The 25,007-nt window shown below is 39.4% G+C and overlaps 4 protein-coding genes across 16 annotated transcripts in view; 2 read left to right on the forward strand and 2 right to left on the reverse strand.

The window, feature by feature from the left end:
• Positions 1-13,758, reverse strand: part of LOC139636313 (zinc finger protein Aiolos-like) — a 55,628-nt gene extending 41,870 nt beyond the window's left edge. The window contains exons 1-3 of one of the 6 annotated variants that reach the window (XM_071504265.1): positions 13,195-13,758; positions 11,619-11,731; positions 11,050-11,146 (exon numbers count right to left, since the gene is read on the reverse strand). In XM_071504265.1, coding sequence (XP_071360366.1) covers positions 11,050-11,146; positions 11,619-11,628 — 107 coding nt within the window. In that variant the 5' untranslated portion in view covers positions 11,629-11,731; positions 13,195-13,758. The remainder of the gene's footprint in view (positions 1-11,049; positions 11,147-11,618; positions 11,732-13,194) is intronic. The other 5 variants (XM_071504266.1, XM_071504270.1, XM_071504269.1 and 2 more) reach the window with 5 other exon arrangements.
• On the forward strand, positions 916-4,400 carry ccr7 (chemokine (C-C motif) receptor 7). Its single transcript, XM_071504290.1, has 3 exons — positions 916-1,395; positions 2,668-2,717; positions 2,997-4,400. The coding sequence occupies exons 1-3, from the start codon at positions 1,278-1,280 to the stop codon at positions 4,059-4,061; spliced, it is 1,233 nt and encodes a 410-aa protein (XP_071360391.1). The 5' UTR covers positions 916-1,277; the 3' UTR covers positions 4,062-4,400.
• LOC139636315 (tensin-4-like) lies at positions 4,775-16,116 on the forward strand. 2 transcript variants are annotated; one of them, XM_071504275.1, is made up of 13 exons: positions 4,775-6,922; positions 7,985-8,258; positions 9,321-9,663; positions 10,026-10,351; positions 10,451-10,546; positions 10,728-10,859; positions 11,918-12,010; positions 12,678-12,755; positions 12,882-12,944; positions 14,262-14,433; positions 14,575-14,643; positions 14,927-14,956; positions 15,200-16,116. In XM_071504275.1, the coding sequence occupies exons 2-13, from the start codon at positions 8,006-8,008 to the stop codon at positions 15,330-15,332; spliced, it is 1,788 nt and encodes a 595-aa protein (XP_071360376.1). In that variant the 5' UTR covers positions 4,775-6,922; positions 7,985-8,005; the 3' UTR covers positions 15,333-16,116. The 2 variants fall into 2 exon arrangements, with proteins under 2 accessions (XP_071360376.1, XP_071360375.1); XM_071504274.1 differs by having other exon boundaries at positions 4,776-6,922; positions 11,915-12,010.
• Positions 16,117-16,323: 207 nt separating this feature from the next.
• Positions 16,324-25,007, reverse strand: part of krt222 (keratin 222) — a 28,349-nt gene continuing 19,665 nt past the window's right edge. For 4 of the 7 annotated variants that reach the window (XM_071504277.1, XM_071504276.1, XM_071504280.1 and 1 more), the window contains 3 exons: positions 21,678-21,919; positions 21,439-21,541; positions 16,324-18,876 (listed from right to left, as the gene is read on the reverse strand). In XM_071504277.1, coding sequence (XP_071360378.1) covers positions 18,663-18,876; positions 21,439-21,541; positions 21,678-21,919 — 559 coding nt within the window. In that variant the 3' untranslated portion in view covers positions 16,324-18,662. The remainder of the gene's footprint in view (positions 18,877-21,438; positions 21,542-21,677; positions 21,920-25,007) is intronic. The other 3 variants (XM_071504279.1, XM_071504282.1, XM_071504283.1) reach the window with 1 other exon arrangement.

Here is a 25,007-nt window from a genome sequence, read left to right on the forward strand (position 1 = left end):
GTAAAGGATCAAGTATGCCTGTTTACTAGTGTGCAGAGGCTTGTATCAACATTCATTGCATATAGCATTTGTCCTTTGCACAGTACAGGTAAGGGAAGTGGGTAAGATGAGAGGGAATTGTTCCGATTTCCTGTTTTGCAGAACTAGAATCACCCTGAGAGTTCAACTGTGTAAAGTTCAGCACTATTGCCTAAATGAATGGCCTACACCTGACAGGAGATTAATATAAATGGTTTCAGGCTCTTGTAAGAAGGTGTAATGAACAGTTTTGATAGTAAATGAAAAGTTAAAGATGCACTCTGCTTTGCAGCTTGACACGTTTTGTACTGTGCGGTTTAGCACTGCCTCAAGTGAAAGCTAGATACCACAACCACAGAGATACAGGTGTGCAGAAGCTTGTGCAGATCTTGTGAATAAGTGGGCAAAGGGGTAGTTCTGCAAGGCCTCCTCTGCTGCCCAATACAACAAGATTTGGTCTACATCATACTGTATATGTACAGATATGTAGTAAAAAATATTTTACTACATACTGTCTATTACTGTGGTCAAATCAAGACAGTCCATTGAATCTGAGTAAAAAAACTGTTTGAATGTTATGGGCTGAACACAATGACAATAAAAACTAGACTCTGATAAACTTGGTTAATGTTTAGAAAAAAAGATATGATGCATTTTGTTGTACTTTATCTCCTCCAATACTTTGAACAACTGAATTCATAGGAATCAAGTCATTTTACATGCATATGTGGTAGATCTTTATCTATTGAGTGTAACATGTGCCTTTGAATAATCACAGTGTCACTATCTAAAAATCTATGTATCAACTATCTTCTGAAACAACTCACTGATATATTATGCATATGAAGTCCCTTCAGTTCTTTTCATGGAAACGAGTGATGTGGCAGCTCCTGTTAAATAACGGAAATCTGATCAAATCCATCTAACTTTACAAATAGCAAAAATGCTCTCAATTAATTGATGATTGTTTCCTTGTCTTTCGAATCGATTTTACTGAAATGTGGATCAGTGGACATTTCTGTAATGTTAGCGTTCCACAGTTTTCTGCAAAACACAGATAACACAGGGACTTGAAGCTATAAACTCCATTCAGTTGTTATAGTTTTAACCTTTAGCGCACAGTGATAGGTACCCATGTTACACATATTTTAATCAATAATACAAGTCATTACAAAAACGTTTTTTGTTCATAGTTCAGTTTGACTGTGGTTTTTTCTCACATGATACTTGAGGGCTGAGGAGAAAAAAAAATCTGTACAATGGGTTTTTTTTTATTTTGTCAAGGGGAAACCACCATCAAACAGACATTCAGCTCATCTGTGTTTAGTGGCTTTACCTACAGCGTACAACTCTCAGTCAACATGACTTCTGTCAGTGGTGAGTACCTCATCAGAGTTTAACTTTAAAAGGATAAAGTATGCATTGTGGTGAATGAATGTTTGTACAAAAGCCACTAAAGTGGTGGTTAAAGAGATAAGCTCAAGTAATTAAAAGTTAATTTAAAAAAAAATTGTCAAATTTATAAGGGACAGTTAATTGTGTGTGATAATACTGTTTAACCGATTATGTGTAACACTGACATCAATGTGCCAATGTTGCTCTATCCTCTGTGATAGCTGCCTTTTTAAAAGGATTGCAATGTGACAACAGACATGTTCGGTAAGGTTGACCTCGTGTATGTGTAAATCAGTTAGAACTAGATGTCTGTCGTCATTTATCAGTCAACATCACTGCTGGGGTAGCCCAAATCTGCCAATCACCGTCACTGTTTAACAGTAATACTTGCTTAATATTAGTATTGAAAAGAACAATTACTTGCAAAGATTTTAAACATTTATTTTTGTCTAATTTGCCAAATAGTAAAAAAAGACAAGTCTGTACCAAGATGTAACAAATCTCATTTAAAATATCAGTGTCAATGACGGGGTACTTTATGACTAATAACAACTACTTAGAACTGAAAATGCAGAACTGAGAATGAGAAACTCTATGATTGCACAGGAGGACTGCTACTTCTAACAATAAGCAAGGCATTGTCACCAGTATTCTGAAAACACATTCAAAACAGAAAATATAACCAGACTAGAATTTAAAGGGGAACTCCACATATAAAGGTCACTTTAACTACAAGGCGTACTATTCAGTCTGTGAAAACAGTTTTACAATGTCTTCTGTTGCTCTGCAGGAGCATTGTGAAGTCCATGGAATTAACTTGAATTATGTCATTAAGTTATCTCAGTTTGGGTTTGGAGACTTCACATTTATAACAGAAACCCTGGGTTATAAACTGGGGTTATGAAAGATGTTATATAAAGATGTAAGCATGTGCCAGGCAGATATAGTCTAATGAAAAGCAGCAATCTGTTGCTTTATGGAAGTGTAGAATGCAGTGTTTTTTGGGTTTCACCCAAATTAAGCACTGATGGTTAGGATATGTCAACCTTTTGCTGCTTCAGTTTTGACCTTTATTTATTAATCTCTTTTGAGCAGCTCATCTTGATGGAGAAGCAAGAAGTTGAAGTACCCTTTTAACTGATCGTTTTATTACTCTCTATCATTACACATAATGATGGTCTGCACAGCACCATGCTTATCTGCAATCACACTATTACAGTGATTGGCTTTCTAAAAATTGACTCTACTTTTCAGGTCTACAAAACCTTCTGCCAGCTGTGCTGATATGGGTCTTGAATTTCAAGGTGAGAAACAAACACCTCATAGTCTGTATGTAAATTTGAAAGATAATACGATGTTTGTAGCAATCTGTATCCATATAGAGGTGAAAATAACCACCACAGCCCTCCCCTCAGAAAAACACCACTTCCTCTAAGGATGTGGTCGGTAAAGGTGTACCAAACTAAACTGTGTCAGAGGACAGTGAAAAGCAGGTGGCAAAATTTTTCTGACTTACATGTGGCGGTTTCTCACTTTACTTGTAGCTTGCTTTTATTTGATCATTTATCTGTCTTTGGTCACAGTCTTGCTTGTCTCAGCATGAAGAGAATTCAACCACCTTTAACTACTCGGAATATAACTACAGCATCGATTATGACGACTTTCCCGCGCTGTGTGTGAAAGAATCCAACCGCTGGTTCCGCCTCTGGTTTATGTCTACCTTCTACTCCATCATCTGCCTCCTGGGTCTGGCAGGGAACCTACTGGTCATCCTCACCTTCTTCTACTTCAAGCGCCTCAAGACCATGACGGATGTGTACCTTCTCAACCTGTCCTTTGCAGACCTGCTCTTTTCTCTGTCGCTCCCCTTTTGGGCAGCCAACTCCATGGCAGAATGGGGGCTGGGCCTGCTGGTGTGCAAAGCCATGCACACTATTTACAAGGTCAGCTTCTACAGCAGCATGTTCCTTCTCTGTTTTATCAGTGTGGATCGATACTTTGCCATCTCCAAAGCAGTCTCTGCCCACCGCCACCGCTCCCAAGCAGTATTTTTCAGCAAGGTGTCATCAGTTGTCATTTGGGTTATGGCACTGATCTTCTCCATACCAGAAATGACATACACCACAATCAATAACAACACCTGCACCCCTTACTCCAGCAATTCTGACAAGCTCCGTGTCAGCCTCCAGGCAAGCCAGATTATTTTGGCTTTTGCCCTTCCGCTCCTGGTCATGTGCCTCTGTTACAGTAGCATTGTCAAGACCCTTTGCCAGGCTCGTAACTTTGAACGGAATAAAGCCATAAAGGTGATTCTCGCCGTGGTAGCCGTCTTCCTGGTCTGCCAGGTCCCTTATAACTTGGTCCTGTTTTGGTCAACAATTGTCACAGCAGTAGGGGGAACCGAGGACTGCAACTATGAGAACATTATCCTCTATGCCACCGACGTCACCCAGTGTGTGGCCTTCCTCAGGTGCTGCCTTAACCCCTTCGTCTACGCCTTTATTGGTGTGAAGTTTCGTTATGACCTTCTAAAGCTACTGAAGGACCTGGGATGCATGAGCCAAGAAAATTTCTACAGGTTTGCCTGCGACAGGAGGAGGAGCTCAGCAGCCAACGACACTGAGACAACGACCACATTCTCTCCTTAAAGCCATTTCAGTATGGATGACAGCCTGTTCACACCTGAAGACCACACAGGGGACTGCTGAACATTAGAACTAAAGTCTTAAGTCAACAATATATTTCAAATGTACATAGCAGAAGTTATCATATAAGTGACAAGTATGTGGGTCTGTGCTGTTTTTTGTTGTTATGTCTTGTGCTCATTCTTGTCCTTTAAAATCAAAGAAGGTCTTGCTTGGTGTTTTGTATTGGTTACAGTGTACAGTATTCAAGAAATTAATTGTTAATTAAAAAAACAATATAGTGCTTTTACTCCAAGACTTGAACATAACCAAATCATGTATATTAAACTTACAAACAACAAACCAGTTCTTGAATGTTTTTATTATCATAAAATTATACTTAATTTTTTTATTATGAGACTTTAGTTTTACTCTTTCCTGTATTGTATGATATTTGCAATATTATAAGATAATTAGATAAGATTACATTTATGGAAACAAAACTTCAGATGCACTGATGTAAATTTGTATCAAGTGCTGCATAAACATGGGTGGGGTCGCCAATTAACCAGCATGTCTTTGGATTGTGGGAGGAAGCTGGAGTGCCCAGTAAGAACCCACACAGGCATGAGAACATGCAAACTCTAAACAGAAAGTCCCCAGCTGGCCACCAGGTTTCAAACCCAGAACCTTTGTGAACACCTGCAAGACAGGACAGCACAAATGTTAAACATGACTCTAAGTCTCAAGTGCATGACAACCATGAGACATTACTCAAAGGAACCAAGGCCTGATTTTTTTATCAGAAGGTTGGTGGTTCGATCCCTGGCTCCTCCGGTCCACATGTCGAAGTGTCCTTGGGCAAGGCACTGAACCCCAAATTGCCTCTGATGGCTGTCCCATTGTCTGTGTGTGAATGCGGCTCACGTTGTAAAGCACTTTGAGTGGTCAATAAGACTAGAAAAGCGCTATATAAGCAGTCCATTTAATGAATCAAGTCATAAATTCAAGATGCAGCCAAAAAAAAATATTTAGGGTGATCATTTTTCTGTTGTGTTGTGTTTATACAGATGAAAAAGGCCAAAGTTGTTTTTTCAGAACATGAAGTGAAGTTGACCTTTGACCTTTTGGATATAAAATCACTTTATCATGTTATTCTATTCGATTCTATTAGACATATGTGTTAAATTGTGTCATAATTATTGTGTTTTGTGAGGTCACAGTGACCTTGACCTTTGAACATCAGAAATTCCTTCAAGGTATTAATGAGATACTGTGTTCTCAAAAATGGGATGGACAGAAGCACAACCTGAAAACATAATGCCACCGACCTTGGCTGTCGCTAGAGCGGAGGCATAAAAACAGATGTTTCAGAAAATCAGAGACAAGAAATTCAAGTCAAAGGCTACACTTAAATCCAGAGGATCTGCCCCACCCTCAGTCAGGATGTCTTTTGTGGCTCTAGATAGATAGCTGTCTCTGTGCTACAATGCCGACAGAACCCAGATAAGGATTGCTCAGAAATCTTCTGGTAGCCAAATTTCTCTCGGACAGTTTGAAACTGACACTAAATTGAAGAATACTCAAAAGACAAAAAAAGTTCTTTACAGTAAAACCAGTGGCAGGCCAGTGATGTTTATGCTTGCTTTGCAGAATTAACAAGTTTGACAAATCTGTGAACATTATCAGCTACAGTTTTCTGAGAAATTATTACAGTTTTGTCAAGCAGAACAAACTAAGAGGCTATGTGGCAAACACTCTGAATGTCCCATGGACACAGATCATAAAACTTCCCTTGTCCTCGACTACAAAGTGTGGACATAGACTGAGCTGTGTTATCACCTCCGCAGTGGTCTGATGGTTTGAGTCCGACCCGCAGCCCTTTGCTGCATATCATCCCCTCTCTTCCTCCCCAACTTTCTTGTCTCTCTCTCACTGTGCACCTTGGGAAATCATAATCATATGATGAAGCAAACTCTTCATTTGAGTCTGACAAATAGACTCAGTGTTCCTATGTTCTTTTGCACACCAGATCTCATCATTAATCTGAGGAGATTACTGGGCTTTAAACTCCAGAAGAACACCCAGAGCACACCAACATGCATTATTAAAACAATTACAAAATCATCTGCAATGTCAGAGGCGAGAGATTGGGACTGGTTTAATTCCGTGAAAACAGAGGAAAATTCTGCTGTTTAAACTAACTGTTAAACACATTTTCTTGACCGAAGATCAAAGATAAAAATCATTAAACCTCAGTGCAGCCACAGTTATGGGGAAAAAAAATGTAAATGTTTTAATTTTGCATTAATAAACTCACCAACCATACTAGCTTTGTCTTAAAAACTGAGATAACAGATAAAAATCAACTTTGAGTCTTTGAAGGATGGCAGATGACAATGAAACACACTGGATTAAGTGCAGTTAATTCCTACAATACCCAGTATTAACTGCAAACACTCCACAGCTACATGCACCCAGTAGGTTCATATTATATCATGCTAATATTGAAATTGTTACAAGCAAGTGAGCACATTATTACAAATAATGTTGTGGAATAACACTGAATGTGTGTGCCACCTCTTTTGGAGCACTTTCCGTCCAACAGTTCAAGTCATAACTTTGCTTACTCATCTGATTTCAGTGTTGAAAAAATAAACTCCCCTCCGGCCATAAACTCTACATTGCTCAGATGACATCATCAGTTGGAGCCGCAGGGATTAGTAATCCTTGCTTCTGATAGGCTCACTGGGAAAAGGGTTGGGATTTCATTAATAAAAACATGCAACACACGAAATTCCAAAGTAAAACAGAGAACAGGCTGAGTGAGGCAACATTACAGCAGCAGAATCCAGACAGAAGAATCCAGACCAGAGGAAGATAAGGTAAGAGGACCTTTCTTTACCTTAACTAAGATATTTAATAGAATATACAAATATATCAACAGTGCTTTTTTTATGGGGTTGCTCCAAGTTCATTACTGATGATGTCTGTGTTTTTTATTGTCACTGCAGCAGGTTACAGCACAGACATAAAAAGTTATATCAAAGCAAAATATGATGTGCCACATGTACTATATGCTTCCTTACCTAAGATGAAAAGCACTGAATAACTCAAAAGTTGTGTAATGCTCAAATGCCAGTTGTATTTCATGCCACATTATTTTACTTACCAGGGTAAAGCTTTGTGATACATGTGTGCTTCTCAAGTGTAAAAACTTTTCAGAAAAAAAAAAGCTTTTGGTATTTTGCAACTTTCCAAAATACTATGTTCATCATCAAACTTTTGGCTGTTGTAGAAAACACTAGTGTAGTTATGGTAACCATCAGTCACCTGGGTGACTCACTGAGCAACACGCCTCAACTAGAGCATGGAGAGGGAGAAGCAGCATGAGCTGATTGACCCTAATGTAACACACCCTTCCCGAACAGCTATTCATGCTCATATCAGTATCAAAGTAAGCAAGTTACTCAGCCTGAGTGGTTTTATGCATAGATTGAGAAATATGTGGGAAGCCTTGGGCTACATGCTCTAACTTATACATGTAACTGTTTATTTTCTTTATTGGCCACAGCGAGTGGCCAATAAAGAACATTTTCGAGTTATTTGTCACTTAAGTTTGGTGACTGGAATCAAGGTTACATTATAGTTTTATAGTGATGAACTAACGAGTGTACAAGTGCACTGAAAAAAAAGTTATTTCTTATTAAAATCTGACAGCTGCTGCAGTAAAAATGTCTGCAAGTTGTTGCTTCAATCACCAAAAAAAAATTATAATGAAAAGTGAATATGAATATGAATATGCACTACATATTCTAAGAATATGATTATCTGGGAAAAAATGCTCATGATGGTTTTGTTTTGTGTAAAGAGGACAAAAGCGAGACTGTAATTTCAGTGAAGAAAGTGTAACTGATCTCTTTCCATTGTATTCCTGTCTTTGGTAGAAGACTCTGAGCTCTCCTAACATGATGCCTACAACTAAAGGCATGTCCCACATGATTCCCAATCACGTCCTGAGAGTGGGTGAAACTATCCGCCTGGACTCGGCACAGGAGATGGTCAATCAACATCCCAGTCTCACAAAGCCCAGTGGTGACCATGGTGACCCTGATCTCGACATTTCCCTGGACAATCTCAACCAGCTCATCCTGGAACTGGATCCGACATTTGAGCCCATCCCGGTCAGCAAAAGTCCCTCGAGCATCAGCACTCCTACAGGTACAGTACAACCATAAAGCCACTTTGCATTCAAGTTCTCTCTATTTTCTAACTCATCCTTACTTACACATCAACAAGGTCAACAAAATGCAACTTAGGACAGCCTACACCGATAGAGGTGTGACACAGAGTGCAGTAAAACCATGGTAACTAACAATACACATACCCTGGAGCTTTGGAAAATTACCCACCCTTGAGATAGTTTTATTTTTTTAATCATGGGGTAATTGCACCACCTCAGCTGTTCTAGGATTACTGCCCAGACTGCTACCACACCCTGCACATGCTGGGCTACAGACAAGGTGAAGCTCACCAAGAAGTCACGCATGAGGGTGGGACAGTGAGCGTCTTCACTCAGACCTGCTCTGATCAGAAAGTGTGCACAAGAGTCAACAAACATATAAATGGATTTCCTGTTTTTCATCTTTTCTTGAAAGATGTTAAGTCATATGTTTATGAAACTGAGCAACATGTGTTGTGGAGATGAACAAGTTTGAAGGAAATCAAGCAACAGTGATGAGAAATCAGACAATATGTAAAAGAGACAATCCAGTGTTGATGAGTACTCTGTTCCTATTGTTGCAAAATACAGTATTCCCCCAACTTAGAGACAGAGAGATTTTGCTATTTCTGTATGAACATTAGTCATTATTATGTAACTTTGGTTGCAGAAGCCACACGTCTGGCTCACACTCACACACCACAGAGTATTCCCAAAGCCATAAACTCACTCACAGAGAGACAGACAAGAACAACTTGAGATTCCTCTGGGTGATTTGGAATGACTCTAAATAGCAGAAATGCATTAAGTTTGGAAGGCATGGGCTGAGTTGTGCAGGCAGGTGCCTGCATGAAAACACAAATGTCTTTATCAGAGGAGTTTAAGCAACTGTGTGTTTACATAAGGAGGCCAAGCCCATTTTGCTAACAGAAAACCAAAGCATGAAGTCAAAGAAATCATGGGACAAACAGGTTTTTTCCACTGAGTGCATCAGTTTCACATCCTTCACAAGGTTTCCCATTTTTTCAGTGTTTTTGCTCACACTTTCCTCTCCTCTTCAGCTGACTTAAGCTCAGACGAAGACGTCCCCGAATGCGTGCTGGTCCCCAGAGGATGTTCTTCCAGCTCTTTGCCCACCATGGTCCCATCTACATCCCCCAGTATACCCATCCCTGCACACAGCATTCTCAGCTATGGGACCCATGGTACACAGGCATTCTCCAGCTCCTCTTCGAGCTCCCTGCCTCCACTGCCATGTGGAAGTGCACCCCGACGAAATCCCTCACCAAAGACAGATGCACCCTTTTCCCAAGGATCCCTGCGACTGTCACACACCAACAGAAACAGTGCCACCTCACTCCTCTCCATGTCAACATGCTCAGATACCAGCTACATACTTGGCAGGTAAAACTCACAATTAAAGCAAGATCTGCCTTTAATATACAGTCTAAATTTTGTACCTTATTCATGCAGTGATTTGTAAATGGGCCAGTTCACTTGGTGACTTAGTGGATGGATAGTTGCTTGTGGTTTCACAGTGGAACAAAAGTTTAACAGCAATAACAATGTTCACAAAGTGGAAAATGTAACCACATTCCCAGGAACAACTTGGTGTCAACTTTTTCATCTGTCTCAGTTCATTCTAATGTTACAAATGTTTAGTTTAAGTTAATGTTTGCGGATGCAACTAAAAATATAAGAATAACATATGGATCTGTAAATATCCTCATCATATCTGTAAACATTTTGTCTTGTTTCCGACATAGCAACCTGTCCTTGGCCAGTGAAGATGACTCTCCAGAGGTAATCTTTACGAGTATGTCCGGCTCCTGCAGTGATGTGTCCAGAATAAGACCATGTGATACCAGGCACAGCCCAGACAAGCCCTTGCTGACAAAGCAAGAGCATCTGCAGGAGCTTCACAGCAAAGGAGGGCACAGCAGTCCTGCTTCACTCTCTGGGTCTTTGACTGATATTCCTGTACTGCTAGTCAACGGCGCACCTGAACAGGATCTGCACATCCATTCTCCTGGACCACAAACTGACTTCATCCAGGGCATCCCAGTGTCCAGCCCAAAGCCAGCTCCTCACAGTGAGTCGCAGGTGTCGCAGTAGTCTGATTTGCTGGCAGCTACCACATTTTAAACATTATTTGACCCAACTGTCATATCTCTTCCCTATGATTGTTTAGGTTCCCATGCCCATTTTAATGGCACTCAGGCCTCTATGAAATTCGTCATGGACACTTCAAAGTTTTGGTTCCGTCCACATATCAGCAGAGCAGAAGGTGAGAATCTCAAAACAAAAGTAACTAATTTAAGACATAATACATAAGTGAAGTTAGCTCATCTTGTGGATATAGTGTTTTTTCTCCAGAGATGTAGGATTCTTCTGCAACACAGATACAGCAATAAACACACACTTAGAACTATCTGTAACCAGTTTCTGTGATGTTTCATTGATTGTAGCTGAAGCCCTGATAAAAGACAAGGAAGCAGGAGCATTTGTGGTCAGAGACAGCACCTCCCACAGAGGCAGTTTCGGTCTGGCCATGAAGGTGGACCAAACACCCAACAACTTCACTGCTACTGCCTACCCAGGTAAACCTTGACTTCTTTTGAATCACGCTATGATGAAACGTCACAGTTTTTGGTCACATCCAGGAAAGACAAGGTTTTGAATGCCACAACTACCACATTCACAGACAAACAACGTGAACACAGTGTAGCACAGTGCTGCTGTCGTCATTTGTCTATACCAGAGACCTGAAAGGCACAGGGAATCACTTACCTAACTCTGCTGATGTGTATGGGCATGTCTGATGGTATCCAGCGATCTGTGGCAAGGCAGGAGACAGTGCTGTTATTACTTCCACCCACAGTATACCCTGTATAAACACAAAAGAAAACCAGCTGTTTAGGGCACAGTAAGCAATCTAAGAAGAAAAAATGGACCACTGACAAAACAATTTTGAGACTTTTTCATTTGCAGATTTATATTTTTCCACTTTTTTATAGGGATGTATGATAGGAAAGACATGTGATCAGCGTGTTAGCACTGAGGCCATTTCAGTGTGTGAAGGCTCACAGTTTGTTTTCTGTTTCAATATTCCTCTTCTGAATTATCCCTCCACAGATAATTAGGGAACAATTACCCTTAGTCGAGGGATGTCACTGCAATATTTTCTATTTCTGGCTCATGTTATTTTCACAGAGAAATATAAATTGTGTTAAACACAGTTATGAAAGATGTATCACAGACAATGGAAATAAGAGATCTGAAAGAAGTACAACCTGAATGAATGAGTTTTCCAGAAAATCTGTGGCAGCTAGGACAGAATACTCTGTATCATAGGTTACCATTGGACATTCCTTTATCTTCACAAATCTTCTCTTAAATTTGTGGATTTGCTGTGTGATCATCTTGGTTTTTGTTGCTCTCTGGTGGGCTTGGCACAACGTGGTGCAGGAGACTTATAGAGAGACAATCAAATAATATATAATTATTAAAAATAAAATAATATTAATAAATAAATCAATTAAAAAAGATCAAACATGAGCCATGTGGAATCCTTGCCAATGTCACTTTTGCTGTACCATAACTTCAGTGACTGTATGTGCATTAATCATCCTGAAAATTTGTTCTTCTATCAAAGCAGGAGAGAGCAGTTCAGATCTTATTCGACACTTCCTTATTGAATCATCAGCTAAAGGTGTACGCATCAAAGGCTCTTCTCAGGAACCATACTTTGGTAAGTGCTGTAAAAGTCAACAACACGTACTTTATTTCATATCTAAAAATAATCAATTTTCTTTCAAACTCATTTAAATTCAATCGCCTACACAATGTGACTAATCATCCTGGTCTGGCTGATGTCTGCCACACCAGCACTTAGTCACCTTATGGGATGTGGGTGGGAAGCAGTGCACAGATCATGCTCCTTATGTAAAGGTATGAGTTCACAGGGTGTGTTCTCACACCCACGGAGCCATTATCAAGGTTTAATTATCAAGGTCTTATTGTTCTTATCAGAGCCTATGGGTGTATGAGACACGTGCACTGATGTAGCTTACCTGCTTCTATATTTAATTTCATTACTGAGGTAAAGATGCCGTCAAATTACTTTACCTTTACTGTGGCAGATGTGGTTCTGAAAAATCCCATCACAGCAAAAAAAAACTTACATTACAACTTACATTAAAAAATATGAAGATTCAGATAATAATCAAAAAGTAAAATTACCATTCACAATCTAGAAAATAACCTATTCGGAAGTCATACTAATCAGAACTCTCCTTTATCATTTACATGTAAGAGATGTAAGATAGAAATGTCTACATTTTTCTCTGACTTTTCATGTTCCAGAGGAAGACAATGAATTTGTCTTAACCAAATCCATAATTCTGTTATTTATATAGGTAGTCTCTCAGCCCTGGTCTATCAGCACACTATCTCAGCTTATGCTTTACCCTGCAAGTTACTGCTCCACTACCAAGGTAAGCAAACCTTTATGCCAGACACAGGATTTTGTGTGTGTGTGTGTGTGTGTGTCTCTCTGCGTGTGCTGAGAAACGGTGGAAAAATGAAAAGCTCCTCTCTTAATTTCTTATTTGCTGTCACAGATCTGGGCAAAGCAGAGGAGAGGGAGAACGACAAACCAGCTGCTGAGGACAAGAGTAAAACTGGTGAGGCAACATACAGACAAGTACCCCTATTTGTTTACAATTGCATGTAATTCAAGTTTATACAGTGCATTTATTTACCAGTATTTGTCTTTGAGTAAGTAGTGCCACAAAACATAAAGAGAAGAAAAACAATAAAAATCAACAACAGCAGTTTATATCAGATGGGCTAAATATGAAACAAAAATTAGAAACAAGGCATTACATTTGAGTAACAAATGTGGCTTTAAACTGCATTAAATTATGTTCTTACCTTTTCTTCCTCTGTAGTCTCATTATTTTGCAGCCATGTCCTGGAATGCTAGCTTGCCCCACACAAGCCATTTTACGTTAGCATGTTACAATTAAGTGCTAGCTTCATGTCTGTAGGACTCCTCTGTGACATTTCCAGAAAGTCCTGCATGAGGAATTTCAGGATACAAACTAAATTGAGGTGATGTTATACTGAAACTGAGAAAACAGATTAATGGGAGGTTTTAACGTTTTTAACCACTGTTGCCTCCCCACGTAGCTAATCTTCTATGTCAGAAACGTCGCGCAGTTTAATTGACCCTTATTACTTACCATATAAGGAAAAACGTACAGGCGTAATTAATAACCTTAATTAACGGAGGCTGCGTTCCATTTAGTTGTGCCAGCACTAGTGTCCCTAAATAGAATGGAGCAGTAAAGGTTAGTTACACTAAAGTACAGCACAAGTACCTCAAAATTATATTTAAATACAGTACTTGAGTAAATGTACTTAGTTACTTTTTTGTTGGCTGCATACTGGGCAACCTCCAATAATGAACAAAAACAAACATTTTTCAAGTGTCTAAAATTAACCCCCAAAACATAGCCTATACATCTTTGTATATATATATATATATATATATATATATATATATGATTTCCAAATGTTATTGTTACCTATGTGAGGGAATACATTTGCCTTGGAAGTGTATTAAGTTTAAGTTGTTAAGTATAAGTGTAACTAAGCATAGTCTGAAGAATATACAAAATAATCCCGTACAATGGAATTGCATTGAGAGAAGACAGTTTATGTCAGTAAATATAAGTAAATTTGGGCCAAATCATATTTTAAATTACCTTATATATATGCAAAATTATGTCTACTTTCCAATTGAGTATGACTGATATAACAAGCTTTACCAACCAATAAACAATGGTTGCACCAGATCATAAACTGCTGATGAACCCTAGTTCCCTGTGTGAGGTTAATCTAGTGAGTTGATGTTTTAAAGAAGTTTTAATGCGGTGTATATGTGCATTCAACCTCTGTTTCTGATTACATTATCACAACATTTGTCTTTTTCATAGCTTGCAATTTCATCTACCTGAATGCTGTCCCCACTGAAATGCTGACGGGCCCTTGTGCAGTGCAGAAGGCAGTGTCATCAACACTACAGAAGGCCCCAGGTTCCTTCACACCAACTGTTGTCAACCTGAAGGTGTCTTTGAAGGGTGTAACACTGACAGATATCAACAGGAAGTAAGAAAAGAAACATCCTGTTAACCTGCTGCTGAGATTTTTACTTACAGTATACAACAAAATCCTAGTAGTGATGTTGATTTGGGCGTTTGTGTGAAACATTCAGTGAACGTTTTTAACACCTCTATAATGTCTTCACAGACTTTTCTTCAGACGCCATTACCCTGCTCACCTGCTTAGCTACAGTGGTGAAGATCCAGACAATCGATTGTGAGTATGCAACAACATGTTGTAAAGGAACAGTGATTCATTTTTAAATGATATACATCTGTGTTGAAAACAATATCATGCGATGTTCACTGCGGTCTCTTTCATGTTACTGTGGGTGAAGAGCTCATAGATCACCACATTAGTACTCCGTGTGTCACAGTCTTTAATTCACCACAATATGAAAAATATCTACTGATCATTACATATAATATTTTTGTTAACAGAGAAATAAAAGCAGATCTCAACTTTTTGATTTTAAACTTTGTCTGTTTCATCTTCACAGATGGGTGAAAGGTTGCAGTTTTGGTGCAAGGTAATTTTTAACTGTTTTTTATTGCTTACATATCAGAATAATGTTTTGTATTTAACTGTAAATTCTATGTATTGTTCATGCAAGGATCCATAGTGAAAGCTCACAGGTTTAAGGCCTGCATCTGCCATTCATTCTAGCTTTTATACTTATAACATTTATATAGCTATATTACAAATATAACATTTCTTGTACTTCAGTTTTTGTTCAAATGAAATCTAACCTATTGTTTATTTGTTCCCACAGGATGTTTGGATTTGTGGCAAAAGGCATAGATGCTGGTATGGAGAACGTATGCCATGTCTTTGCAGAATATGACCCCCTGCAGCCTTCCAACAAGGTCATCGAGGTTATTCAAGGTGCCATAGCCAAGCTATAGACACACAAGGACTGAGACAACTCGCACAGCATGGGACTTTTAGGATCTACTTAAGATGTCTGTCTATACTGTACTATTTTCCAGTAACTTGTTCAGTGTGGTGGCCATTGTGAGTCTTGCTCCTGCTGTTGTTACACTGAACACATTATCTGTCTCACATGATTACAGTACCAGCAAATTTAGAAGTGCCTAGGACTATCCAGCTTTGTAACATGGTCAGATACTTAAGGTCAAGTTGAAAAGACAGATGTAACTACATGAAGATACACAGCTCTGTCAAGCAAGAAGAAAACAGACATGGGACCAACAACAAACTGTATGATTGTAATTGCATGGCACGCGACTACTCTTAAAGTAATATCTAACCAACTTGTAAAAACACAACAATATTGATCTCTTGCTGAATATATGAAGCCGCCTGGACATTATTTCAGTATAAAATGTTATTGTATAAAATGTGAAAAACCAGTTTAGAGGTTAGCACATGCTACAGCAGTTTTATTTGACTTATTTCTTATTGTCGCACGATTCCCGTGTAAATTGAGGTGTAAATCAGCACCGGATAATGCTGTAAAATATAGTGATGAGGGAATTTGAAGGTTCTGCTCATAGACTTGAAGAAAAGAAACTGAAATACTGTCCTTTCATTTCAAAGCAGAAATGTGGTATGTACCCAAGTTGTACAATTCTGAATGTATTTATTATACTGCACAACAATTTCCTTCTATATATTAATGGACTTGGATTTTTTTTTTATTATTATTAAAAATTAACATTGAACTGCTGCAGTTCTGCATGTGTGGGCTTACAAATGTTTATGTCTGAGAGAGCACTGTGTGTGTGACTGTGGTGAATGTGTGACAAAGGGTGAACTTTTTTTTTTTTTCCTCTACCTTAACACCAAAGCCTCTGTTAAAATAAATGAAGACACCGCATCTTCTAGTAAGTCACATGAAGATTATGATGGTAAACATTTGACAGAAAACACAAGTCTGCACATATTTCTTTTTTTATTTTAAATGATATATTGTAAGATAAAAGCATAATGCTTCATTTTGAAGGTACAGAGCTCCCAAAATGAAGAGTGTGCTTCAAGAAGCAAAGCAAAATCAAGCACAGAACTGCATAGATAATATTTTTGAAATATTCTCAACATATTCTGAGGCACCCAAATGCAATGCACAATGGTCCATTTCTTATATTTCACATCATTGGTGCCAACTCAAATCCTAAGCATAAAAACTCTTAATTTAAGGTGTAACAACAGAGTTGAGCATTGAAGATACACTGCAGTGTTAACTATTTACAAATACTGCCCTCCTCTGGTTAAGACAGGGAATCTAAATTCTCTGAGAACACATGGTGAGTGTTATGGGCCTCACTGCTGTTAAGATCACAGTGAGCAGTTTTTTAGGGACAATACGTCATAAAATGTAGCTATATTATTAGTTTGAGTTGCATGATATATATTTTTCTCAATTTCTCTCAAACTCTGGATATCCCCCAGTACTGATGTTCTGCTAAGTGCTGTATGTGTCTGCGGTGCAAACATTTAGGATCGTAGGAAAATTATTTGGGTGAAGAGGGGGGCTCAACACTATGTTCCACTTGCCGTAAAAATTTTCATTGGACCCTTTGGATCCTCCACAATATCTCATTAGCCCAGTTTCTATTGCAGTTTTACTCAAAATAGAAGCAATTTGATCAGCAATGTGAATGGTCTGTGTTTCCACTGAGTGATGTTATGTGAATAAGGATGGGTTTTCTCGTCTCGCAATATCATTTCCAGTTAAACATGACCGCGGATTTCTAGCACTCTGCCTCTCAGTCGGATCTGGTTCCCTGGAGCATGATACAGCAGGCGCCACAACTTGAATGCGAAAAAAATGTTTCCCTTTCAATTTAGCAAAATATTGCTTTGTCAAGTTTTTCCCAAATTCACATGTTTCCAATTCTTTTTTTTAAGTTCGCGATTTCAAATTATGCATTAAGCAGATTAATGGAAATGCACCTACTGTAATGTAACACTACTAAATTAGTACAATTTATTTTCCAATTAATAAGAAAAAGGGCACAAAGGATTTAAGATTGTATACTTCAGTCTCAACTATTAGTTTAGTAATGGAGATGGTGTTTCTACTACTGTAATATTCCTACTACTGCCAATCTCTTCTTGCGGTATGTCATACTCCAAACTGTTCACACTGTTGCTGCAGTATGTTTATGTCAGGGTGGTGGGGGTGGGAGGTGACATTGTAGGGGCAGAGGGTCCCAGGTTGCATCATTTGAAAAAAAAAATTCTTTTGTAACGCACATTATAAAAAGGGACCAGGATCAATGGTGTAATATAGTGACTGTGTATGTAATTTACTAACACAAAAAAGTGAATTTATGTTACTCATCAATGGAATATAGCCTTCAAATTTCTCCTCTGGAGTGGAATAAGCAAATTCTTTACCAAATTTTCAGTATTTTACTGATCAAATCTTTCTCCAAATATTCTAACCCTCTTTATTTAGAATAAAGAGCTGTCATTTGTCACTTTTACGGCACAATTACATTTTAAATGTTATTTGTCTGCCTTCTGTTAACATACAAAATAAAGTGGAAGTGGGAGCTGTGATAGTAAAATGACAAATCACGTGCTCTATAAAGAGAAAACATTCAATTTCCATTTTCTGAGCCCTCCTCCCCCTAATAATTTCCTCACATTCCCTCACAGAATATCTATTTAAAAATCCACCCCAGATAGTTCACAGCAGCTCATAGTGATCTCTAACTCTACACCTCGATTTATCTCCATCTATCTGTGCACGCAGCCACCTGTAGAGTGTTAATTAAAATTAAATGCAGTAGTTAGCCATATTCATATGGTCGATACAATCTCTTGTTCAGTGACCTCATACTGAAATAATGCCAGTTTTGAGAGACACTTTTTTCCTCATCTAGACAGATGATGGAGAAATATGTTTGCATATTAAACTGTTATCCTCTGTAATGTGATGAATGTACGTCTGATATATCTGAAGTGGCGTTGTGATCCTATAAAATGGCCCCATTAGATCAGCACACAAGCCAGATGGGTAATGCTTATCCTGCCAAGGTCACGATTTGATGAGAGAAATCTTTGTTTCAGTCATCAGTTGTGATCCAAAGTTCAGTGAAGGTTGTAATTTGAAATTCATATCAAGCATGATGGCAATGGATGGCAATATCCCAGATGTGAACGGCACAGATGCTATTTCTGTGACTTCAGTGTTGTCTGGATTACCACAAACAGCTGCAAACTGATGCACTGATGCACTGCACTCTGATCCACTGTTAACAGAGTTACTGTGTGATAGTTGGGATGCTGCGAGATCTCTTCATGATGAGACGCACCTCCACATCAGGGAGGCTGTCCTGTTTAGTCTGGGCACACCCCTCATCGGCCGCAGCCATGTGCAGGTCGAAGCGCAGAGACACCGACTTCTTGCGCAGCTTGGGATTCCCTCTGAAGAAGGAGCCCTCCCACTGCTTGATCACCTTGTCAATCTTCTCCGTCCTGACAAGAGGTTAGGAATCACAGCGATAAAAGTTGATGATGATACATGATGAAAGTCACATGACATTATTTTTGGAACAATGCATTGACATGTATATTTCGTTTATTAGTAAAACATGTTTCCTTTGTTGAGGAACATGTAGAGAATGTGGCACTCCTAAATAATTTGTCCCTCTTTTGAATGTGAATGTCAACCAGCAGGAGTCTTTGTATTCATGTGATTTTATTGTGTATCTTGTAATCCCAAGTGGGGATTACAATGTCAATGACATGACACAATAGTAAATACTCCTTTCAGTCATTAATTTATTCATTATACAACAATAGTAGGTGCGGCAGGTTGTTCAATTCACTGCTCAAAGACACTAGGGGGCAGCAGGGGAGAACAGTTTGCTGCTGAAATGTGACAGTTTGGGGCACCTTAAATAAGGTCTTGTACAGGAGCTATATTATGGAAGATGCACATAATTTGTGATAACACATAACCAGTGTGGCACTGAATAGACTAGCTAAGATCAGAACCTGGGATCTCGTAAAGAAACTAAATCAAACAAAATTCAAAATAATGAAATAAGAATAAAATAGACCCTGCCTCTCCAGAGGAGCAAGTCACTTCATTTGCAAGTGCGTTACTACATAAACAGGGTAGTCTAACAGACTAATAGATATCTGTGACCACAAGAAGGAAAGGTTTGACCATTGGGATCATATATTTGTTGGACTTTTTACAAGAATGGTTGCAAAGGTGTACAATAAATGTACCAAGAAACACAAATATTCACCATGTGAGAGATCTCGGTTCCCTTGTTTTTTGTTTTTTTTTTTCTTCTTTTTTAACAAGCACCTTTTTAAGTTGATATGACAAGCCTATCAGCAAAAAGTGCCTATTTACACACACAGTAGCAGTAGTTAAGGAGGTACAGTACATTAGCATTCATTTGGAGTCATGTTTCTGGCCACTTGTCCAATATTCGATCTGGTCTTCACCAACTCCCAAGGGAAATATCTAGTTCTTCAGCCGCTAAATAGTCCACTATATTCACTAGCTGGTCACTAACAAGGTAGCTGTTTCTCCTGGAAACAATGCAAAACTAAAACAGTACAGCTCCTGGCTGTAAATCAAAACAATGAGCTGAAAGATGCTAAAACAGTCTGTAGAGCTGAGGTGAAGTGCAAACTCAGGTGATATTTTCTGTGGGTTCGTCACCACAAGTGACCCCTCTCACATTATATGTAGTCATTTAGTGTAAAAATATTGATTTGCGCAGCTTTAAGGAGTAATAATTAGTCCATACTACAACAGGAAACACCACAGTGTCATTGTGGGTTGTTACATGTTACAGGTGGGTTGTGATGATTTAGAGGAAATTCAGATGGCAAACACAGGTTCCTTCACTACCTGCAGACTGAATTGTTTAGCCACCTAAGTGCCAAATGAAGGAGTATTTTCAACAAGATAATAGTTTCTGTCAGTCATAGAATCATACAGGAATGATTTTAGGGCCATTCAGGTAAAATAACTTCAACTGTTTAACTGTTGATCACACCTAAAAGACAAAAGCAAGTAATCTGCACCTTTACATCTGAGCTAAATAATTAAACAGATGCTAGGACAAAATGTGCAAGAGGCCTTCCCAAATATACCGCAGCACCCTGCCTTGCCTAATGTCAACTAGTATAATTATCCTCATTTGGGAAGCAAAGTTCGGAAAATGACCATATCTAGGGGGTGCCTTGGTGGCTCACCTGGTAGAGCGCATACCATCAAGGCTTAGTCCTAACCACAGCAGCCCAGGGTTCAAATCTGACCTGCAGCCCTTTGCTGCATGTCATCTTCTCAATTTTTCTCTCCCCAACTTTCCTGTCCTATCTAATAAAGGCATTAAAAAAGAAAAAGAAAATGAACATATATTTAAATACACACATACCCCTGAGCTGGCAGTGGCTGTGCGTGTATGTAGCTCTCTGTGGGCATTATGCAAGTGTGTGTGTGGCTTTGTGGATTTGTGTGTGTGGCTGGTAACACCTGAAGCATAAACAAAGAATTCCACCCATGTCTCATCCAACAATAACAGGTGCCACACCCTGAAGACTCTACACCAGACGGGTATCTCCACATCAAACACAAGCCATTAAAGAAACGAAAATTCCCATGCAGTGCTATGATGTATTACTCATGGGAACCTGTGTAGCCAACCAAACGTTTTATGCTTTGTAACTTGTTAGATATTTAAAAGTAATTCCTTTGAGAGTTTGTACATCTTGTCTGGTGGACCAGACGTCGCCGGGGTGGGGAGAACATAGATGATTGTGTCATTATGAACAAATGACTCAATAAAAAGCTTACTGTGCCAAAGCCTGAGAGGCATAGCAGGCTGCAGGAGATTAACCTAGCAAGAAACTATGTTATTTCATAGATAAAAAGGCATTTATCTGGGTAATGTAAAACAGTGCACTATAAAGTGATGCTGTTAGCCCTTACTCCTAGAAATCGCCTACATTTCAAACTGAACCAGAGGTGCTGACTACAGGTCAATGAGGGGCACAAAGATCAATACTTACTCGATGGTGCCGTGACCCTCTGCGCTCTCCCGCACAACATTGCCCTGAAGAATCTCCTGAGTCTTCACCGTGGAGATTGGTAAGTCTTTATCTTGCTCTGGCTCTGTGAGAAGACATTAATGACAAATCATAAAAAGATATCACTGTAGTAAGTCTGTGTGCATGCATTCATGTCTATGTGTGTGTGTGTGTGTGTGTGTGTGTGTGTATGTGTGTGCGCGCGCATGTGTGTGTCTGACCTGTGAGAATCACAAGGCTTTGCTGTCTATGCAGTATGCTTTTCTTTATCCCATTCTCTGCTGGGAGGAGTGATGGTATTTCAGGTAAAGGCTCAGACTTGGGTTCATCTGGAGTAACAGCAGGGTCACTGAAACTGCTCTCCAGCCCATTCTCCTTTGGCTCCACCACAGAAGACCTCCAGGGTCGCAGACCCATCGGCTGCACATCACGACCCATGTACCTGCAGCCACAAGAGTAGTACCTAGAGTAATCATAGCCAAAATTATACAACTATGGGGATTGTTAGACAACCATTTTTAGACATGTTCGATTGGCTTCAAGTTGGACCGCTGGAATTGGAATTGTCCCTAAGTTACTCTGGTGTTGTCTTGGTTGGGTGCTTAGGGTCATTGTCCTTTTTGGAAGATGAATCCTTGGCCTAGTCTGAGGTCTGGACAAGGGTTTCATTAAGGATATCTCTGCACTTTTGAAAGTTTAGCTTTTCCTCAACCCTGACCAGTCTCTCTGTCCCTGCTGCTGAAAAACACCTGCACAGCATGAGGCTGCCTCCACCATGCTTCACTGTTGGAATGGTATCATACAAGTGATGAGCTGTACCTTGTTTACTCCAGACATGATGCTTAGAACTGAGGCCAAACAGTTGAATCTTGGTTTCATCAGAGCCGAGGATCTTGTTTCTCATGGTCTGAGATACCTTTAGGGGCCTTTTTGCAAACTCCAAGCAGCTTTCATGCTTCTTTGACTGAGAGGCTTGCCATAAAACCCAGATCAGTGGAGTGCTACAGTGACAGCTGTCCTTTTGGAAGTTTCTTCTATCTCCACACATGATCTCTGGAGCTCAGCCAGAGTTACCATTGGGTTCTTGGTCACCTCTCTTACTGAGGCCTTTATCTCCTGCTTGCTCAGTTTGGACAGGTGACCAGCTCTTGGACCAGGACTCTTCCTGGTTGTCCCAAACTTCTGTAATGTAAGAATTATGGAGGCCACTGTGCTCTTGGAAACCTTCAATGCAGCAGAATTTTTTTGTGGCCTTCCCCAGCTCTGAGCCTTGACACAATTCTGTCTCTAAGCTCTGAAGGCATTTCAAGAACTTCAGTTACAGCCACCAGGCCTGTCTGTCTCCATTTTGGCCAGGACCTTCTGACAAGTAAAAAATAATTGAGCAGCATCATCTCAAAGAACTAAAACCTTGACCTTGAACAAAACCAAATCTGGACCCTGGAAACCTATGCTGGAGGTTCTTAATAAGCAAGAATTTGTGACTTCCAATGAAAGTTGATGTCTGCAGTGCTGTATGTACCAAGCCCGGACCACCCACAGCCACCACATCAAGGTACATCAAATGGTCCACATAGGATGCCTGCAACGCACCAGTTGAATCACAGAGGTGTGTGCTAAAACCAGCAGCAAGGGTACTTTGATAGTCCTACTTCAATTATGCTGGCTAGGGCATGTCAGGGATGCAAGTTTTTCTTTTTTTACTACTCCCTCTTTCCCAACTGTGTGTTGCAATTGTAACAAAGCAATTTCAATCTTTTTTTTTTCTAATTCTGATTGGAGAATGTTGGTGCAGACTGCACGGCTGTTCCATCAGTGTATCAGTGTGTGTGTGTGTGTGAATGGTAGGAGGTCTCTATGTGTAGATGTAAGCGCTGTATGACTGTGTGTGTGAATGGGGGGATGTGGCTATAAAGACTATAAGACGGGTCAATAAGACTAGAAAAGCTCTCAGTCCATTTACCATTAAACACCTGTACCCAATACCCGAAAAAGTGTAAGTGAACTGGATTCATGGTCTTCTTGAAATACTTTTTTTTTGCTTATGTGAACAGTGTACTGTTGCCACGTCACTAGCCTTCATTTTTGTTTTCTTGTGAACAAACTAAAATTGTGTTTACATTCAGTGCTACTCACCAAAACACATTGTGTGTGAGTATATTTCTCTCATAAAACACTTGCAAAGCTGGTTTTTAAATGAAGCATTGTTTATTGTTTGGCTTATGTCTTCTTCTCTGCCACCTGTTGATGAGTGGAATAGTAGTGTGAAACCATGCACATGCATGTGCATGTTAAAGCATGTGCATGAGAAAAAGCAAAACGTGGACCCATTCATCAAACAACAGCTCCATAACATGCCTAAAACTAAAAAAGACACACAGGGAACCTTTAACCAACACACATTTGCGGTCCTCGGATGATGAAGCTTGATGACTCTGGTGTTCCCTAACTTTTCCTGTAGCACCACCATGAGGTTAATTCGCGATACCTCAGGATGAATTGTAATAACTTTGGCTAACCTCTGACTTTTCATACTTACTTGGCTTAATGACTAAATATCTTCAAAACTAAAGACATTCCCTTCAGCCTCAGCTATAGTTTTAGTTTAGTGCTAAGTAGCAAATGTTAGCATGCTAACACAATAAACATGAAGATTATACTTGTTATACATCAGCATGTTTGCATTGTCACTGTAATGATGCTAGCATGCTGATGTTAGTATTTGGCTCCAAGCACCAGTGTGCCCAGGTACAGCCTTGCTGTAGACACTTAGTTCTGTTATCTTATTTTGCTAAAATTTTAGCACCAATGTGAGACTTCATGTGGTGCAAAAGAGTCAGTGTGTTTTTGTGCCCTTTATTTGGTTAATTTACAGACATACCAATTCAGAAAGCTTTGTGGTTTTATGGGTGCTGATGCTTCTGTAAGAGAGAATCTTTTTCACTGTATGAGGATGCTCTCTTCTCTTTCTTGTGTTTGTCAAACAGCCCTTTGAGCCTCCACTTGCAACCCACTCAGTCGCCACCCTTCTCAAATATGAACTAACAATGCAAATTTCAGATGCCAAGTCCTGTCTCTCCTTGCATCAATAACACCAGTCAAAGTCAGACACTGAATGAAAACTGTCTGCAGTCTAAAGAAATGAGGAAAACCAAAGGAAACACATCAGTCACTCTGTTACCTCTTACAGGAGTCATAAAACAAAATTACCTTCCTCAAACTATAAAATAACAATCGTATGGCTCGATGTGAGATATTTCTTTGTGGTCCAAATCACATGTGAGGATAATTAAAGGCCATGGAAAAATAATGGAACATTCCCTAATAAAACTGTGTGATGCCGACAGACTGTCTGGGTTCTGTCATCTTGTTTGATTACAGACAGAGCTGGATTTTTAGCTTATAATTCAGTGGTAAAAGTTTTTCAGCCTTATTGTTTGTTCTTTCTATGTAACATATATGGTAAAATTTCCAGTCAATATGACCACATGTCACTAGGTTGTCTGGGAATACTCCACAGCTTTAGTCTGTCACAACCTGCAATTATTGTG

The sequence above is a fragment of the Trachinotus anak genome, unplaced genomic scaffold (assembly GCF_046630095.1).
Source record: "Trachinotus anak isolate AG129_WGS33_773 ecotype Australia unplaced genomic scaffold, CSIRO_AGI_Tana_v1 ptg000019l, whole genome shotgun sequence".
In the NCBI taxonomy this organism is placed as follows: domain Eukaryota; kingdom Metazoa; phylum Chordata; class Actinopteri; order Carangiformes; family Carangidae; genus Trachinotus; species Trachinotus anak.

Bases quoted from the DNA above. Each gene is read 5' to 3' on its own strand.
- ccr7 (XM_071504290.1), top strand. From the start codon at position 1,278: ATGGGTTTTTTTTTATTTTGTCAAGGGGAAACCACCATCAAACAGACA. The intron at 1,396-2,667 runs GTGAGTACCTCA...TCTACTTTTCAG, and splicing joins CAACATGACTTCTGTCAGTG to GTCTACAAAACCTTCTGCCA. The intron at 2,718-2,996 runs GTGAGAAACAAA...CTTTGGTCACAG, and splicing joins TATGGGTCTTGAATTTCAAG to TCTTGCTTGTCTCAGCATGA.
- LOC139636315 (XM_071504274.1), top strand. From the start codon at position 8,006: ATGATGCCTACAACTAAAGGCATGTCCCACATGATTCCCAATCACGTC. The intron at 9,664-10,025 runs GTAAAACTCACA...TTTCCGACATAG, and splicing joins ACCAGCTACATACTTGGCAG to CAACCTGTCCTTGGCCAGTG. The intron at 10,860-11,914 runs GTAAACCTTGAC...CTTCTATCAAAG, and splicing joins CACTGCTACTGCCTACCCAG to CAGGAGAGAGCAGTTCAGAT.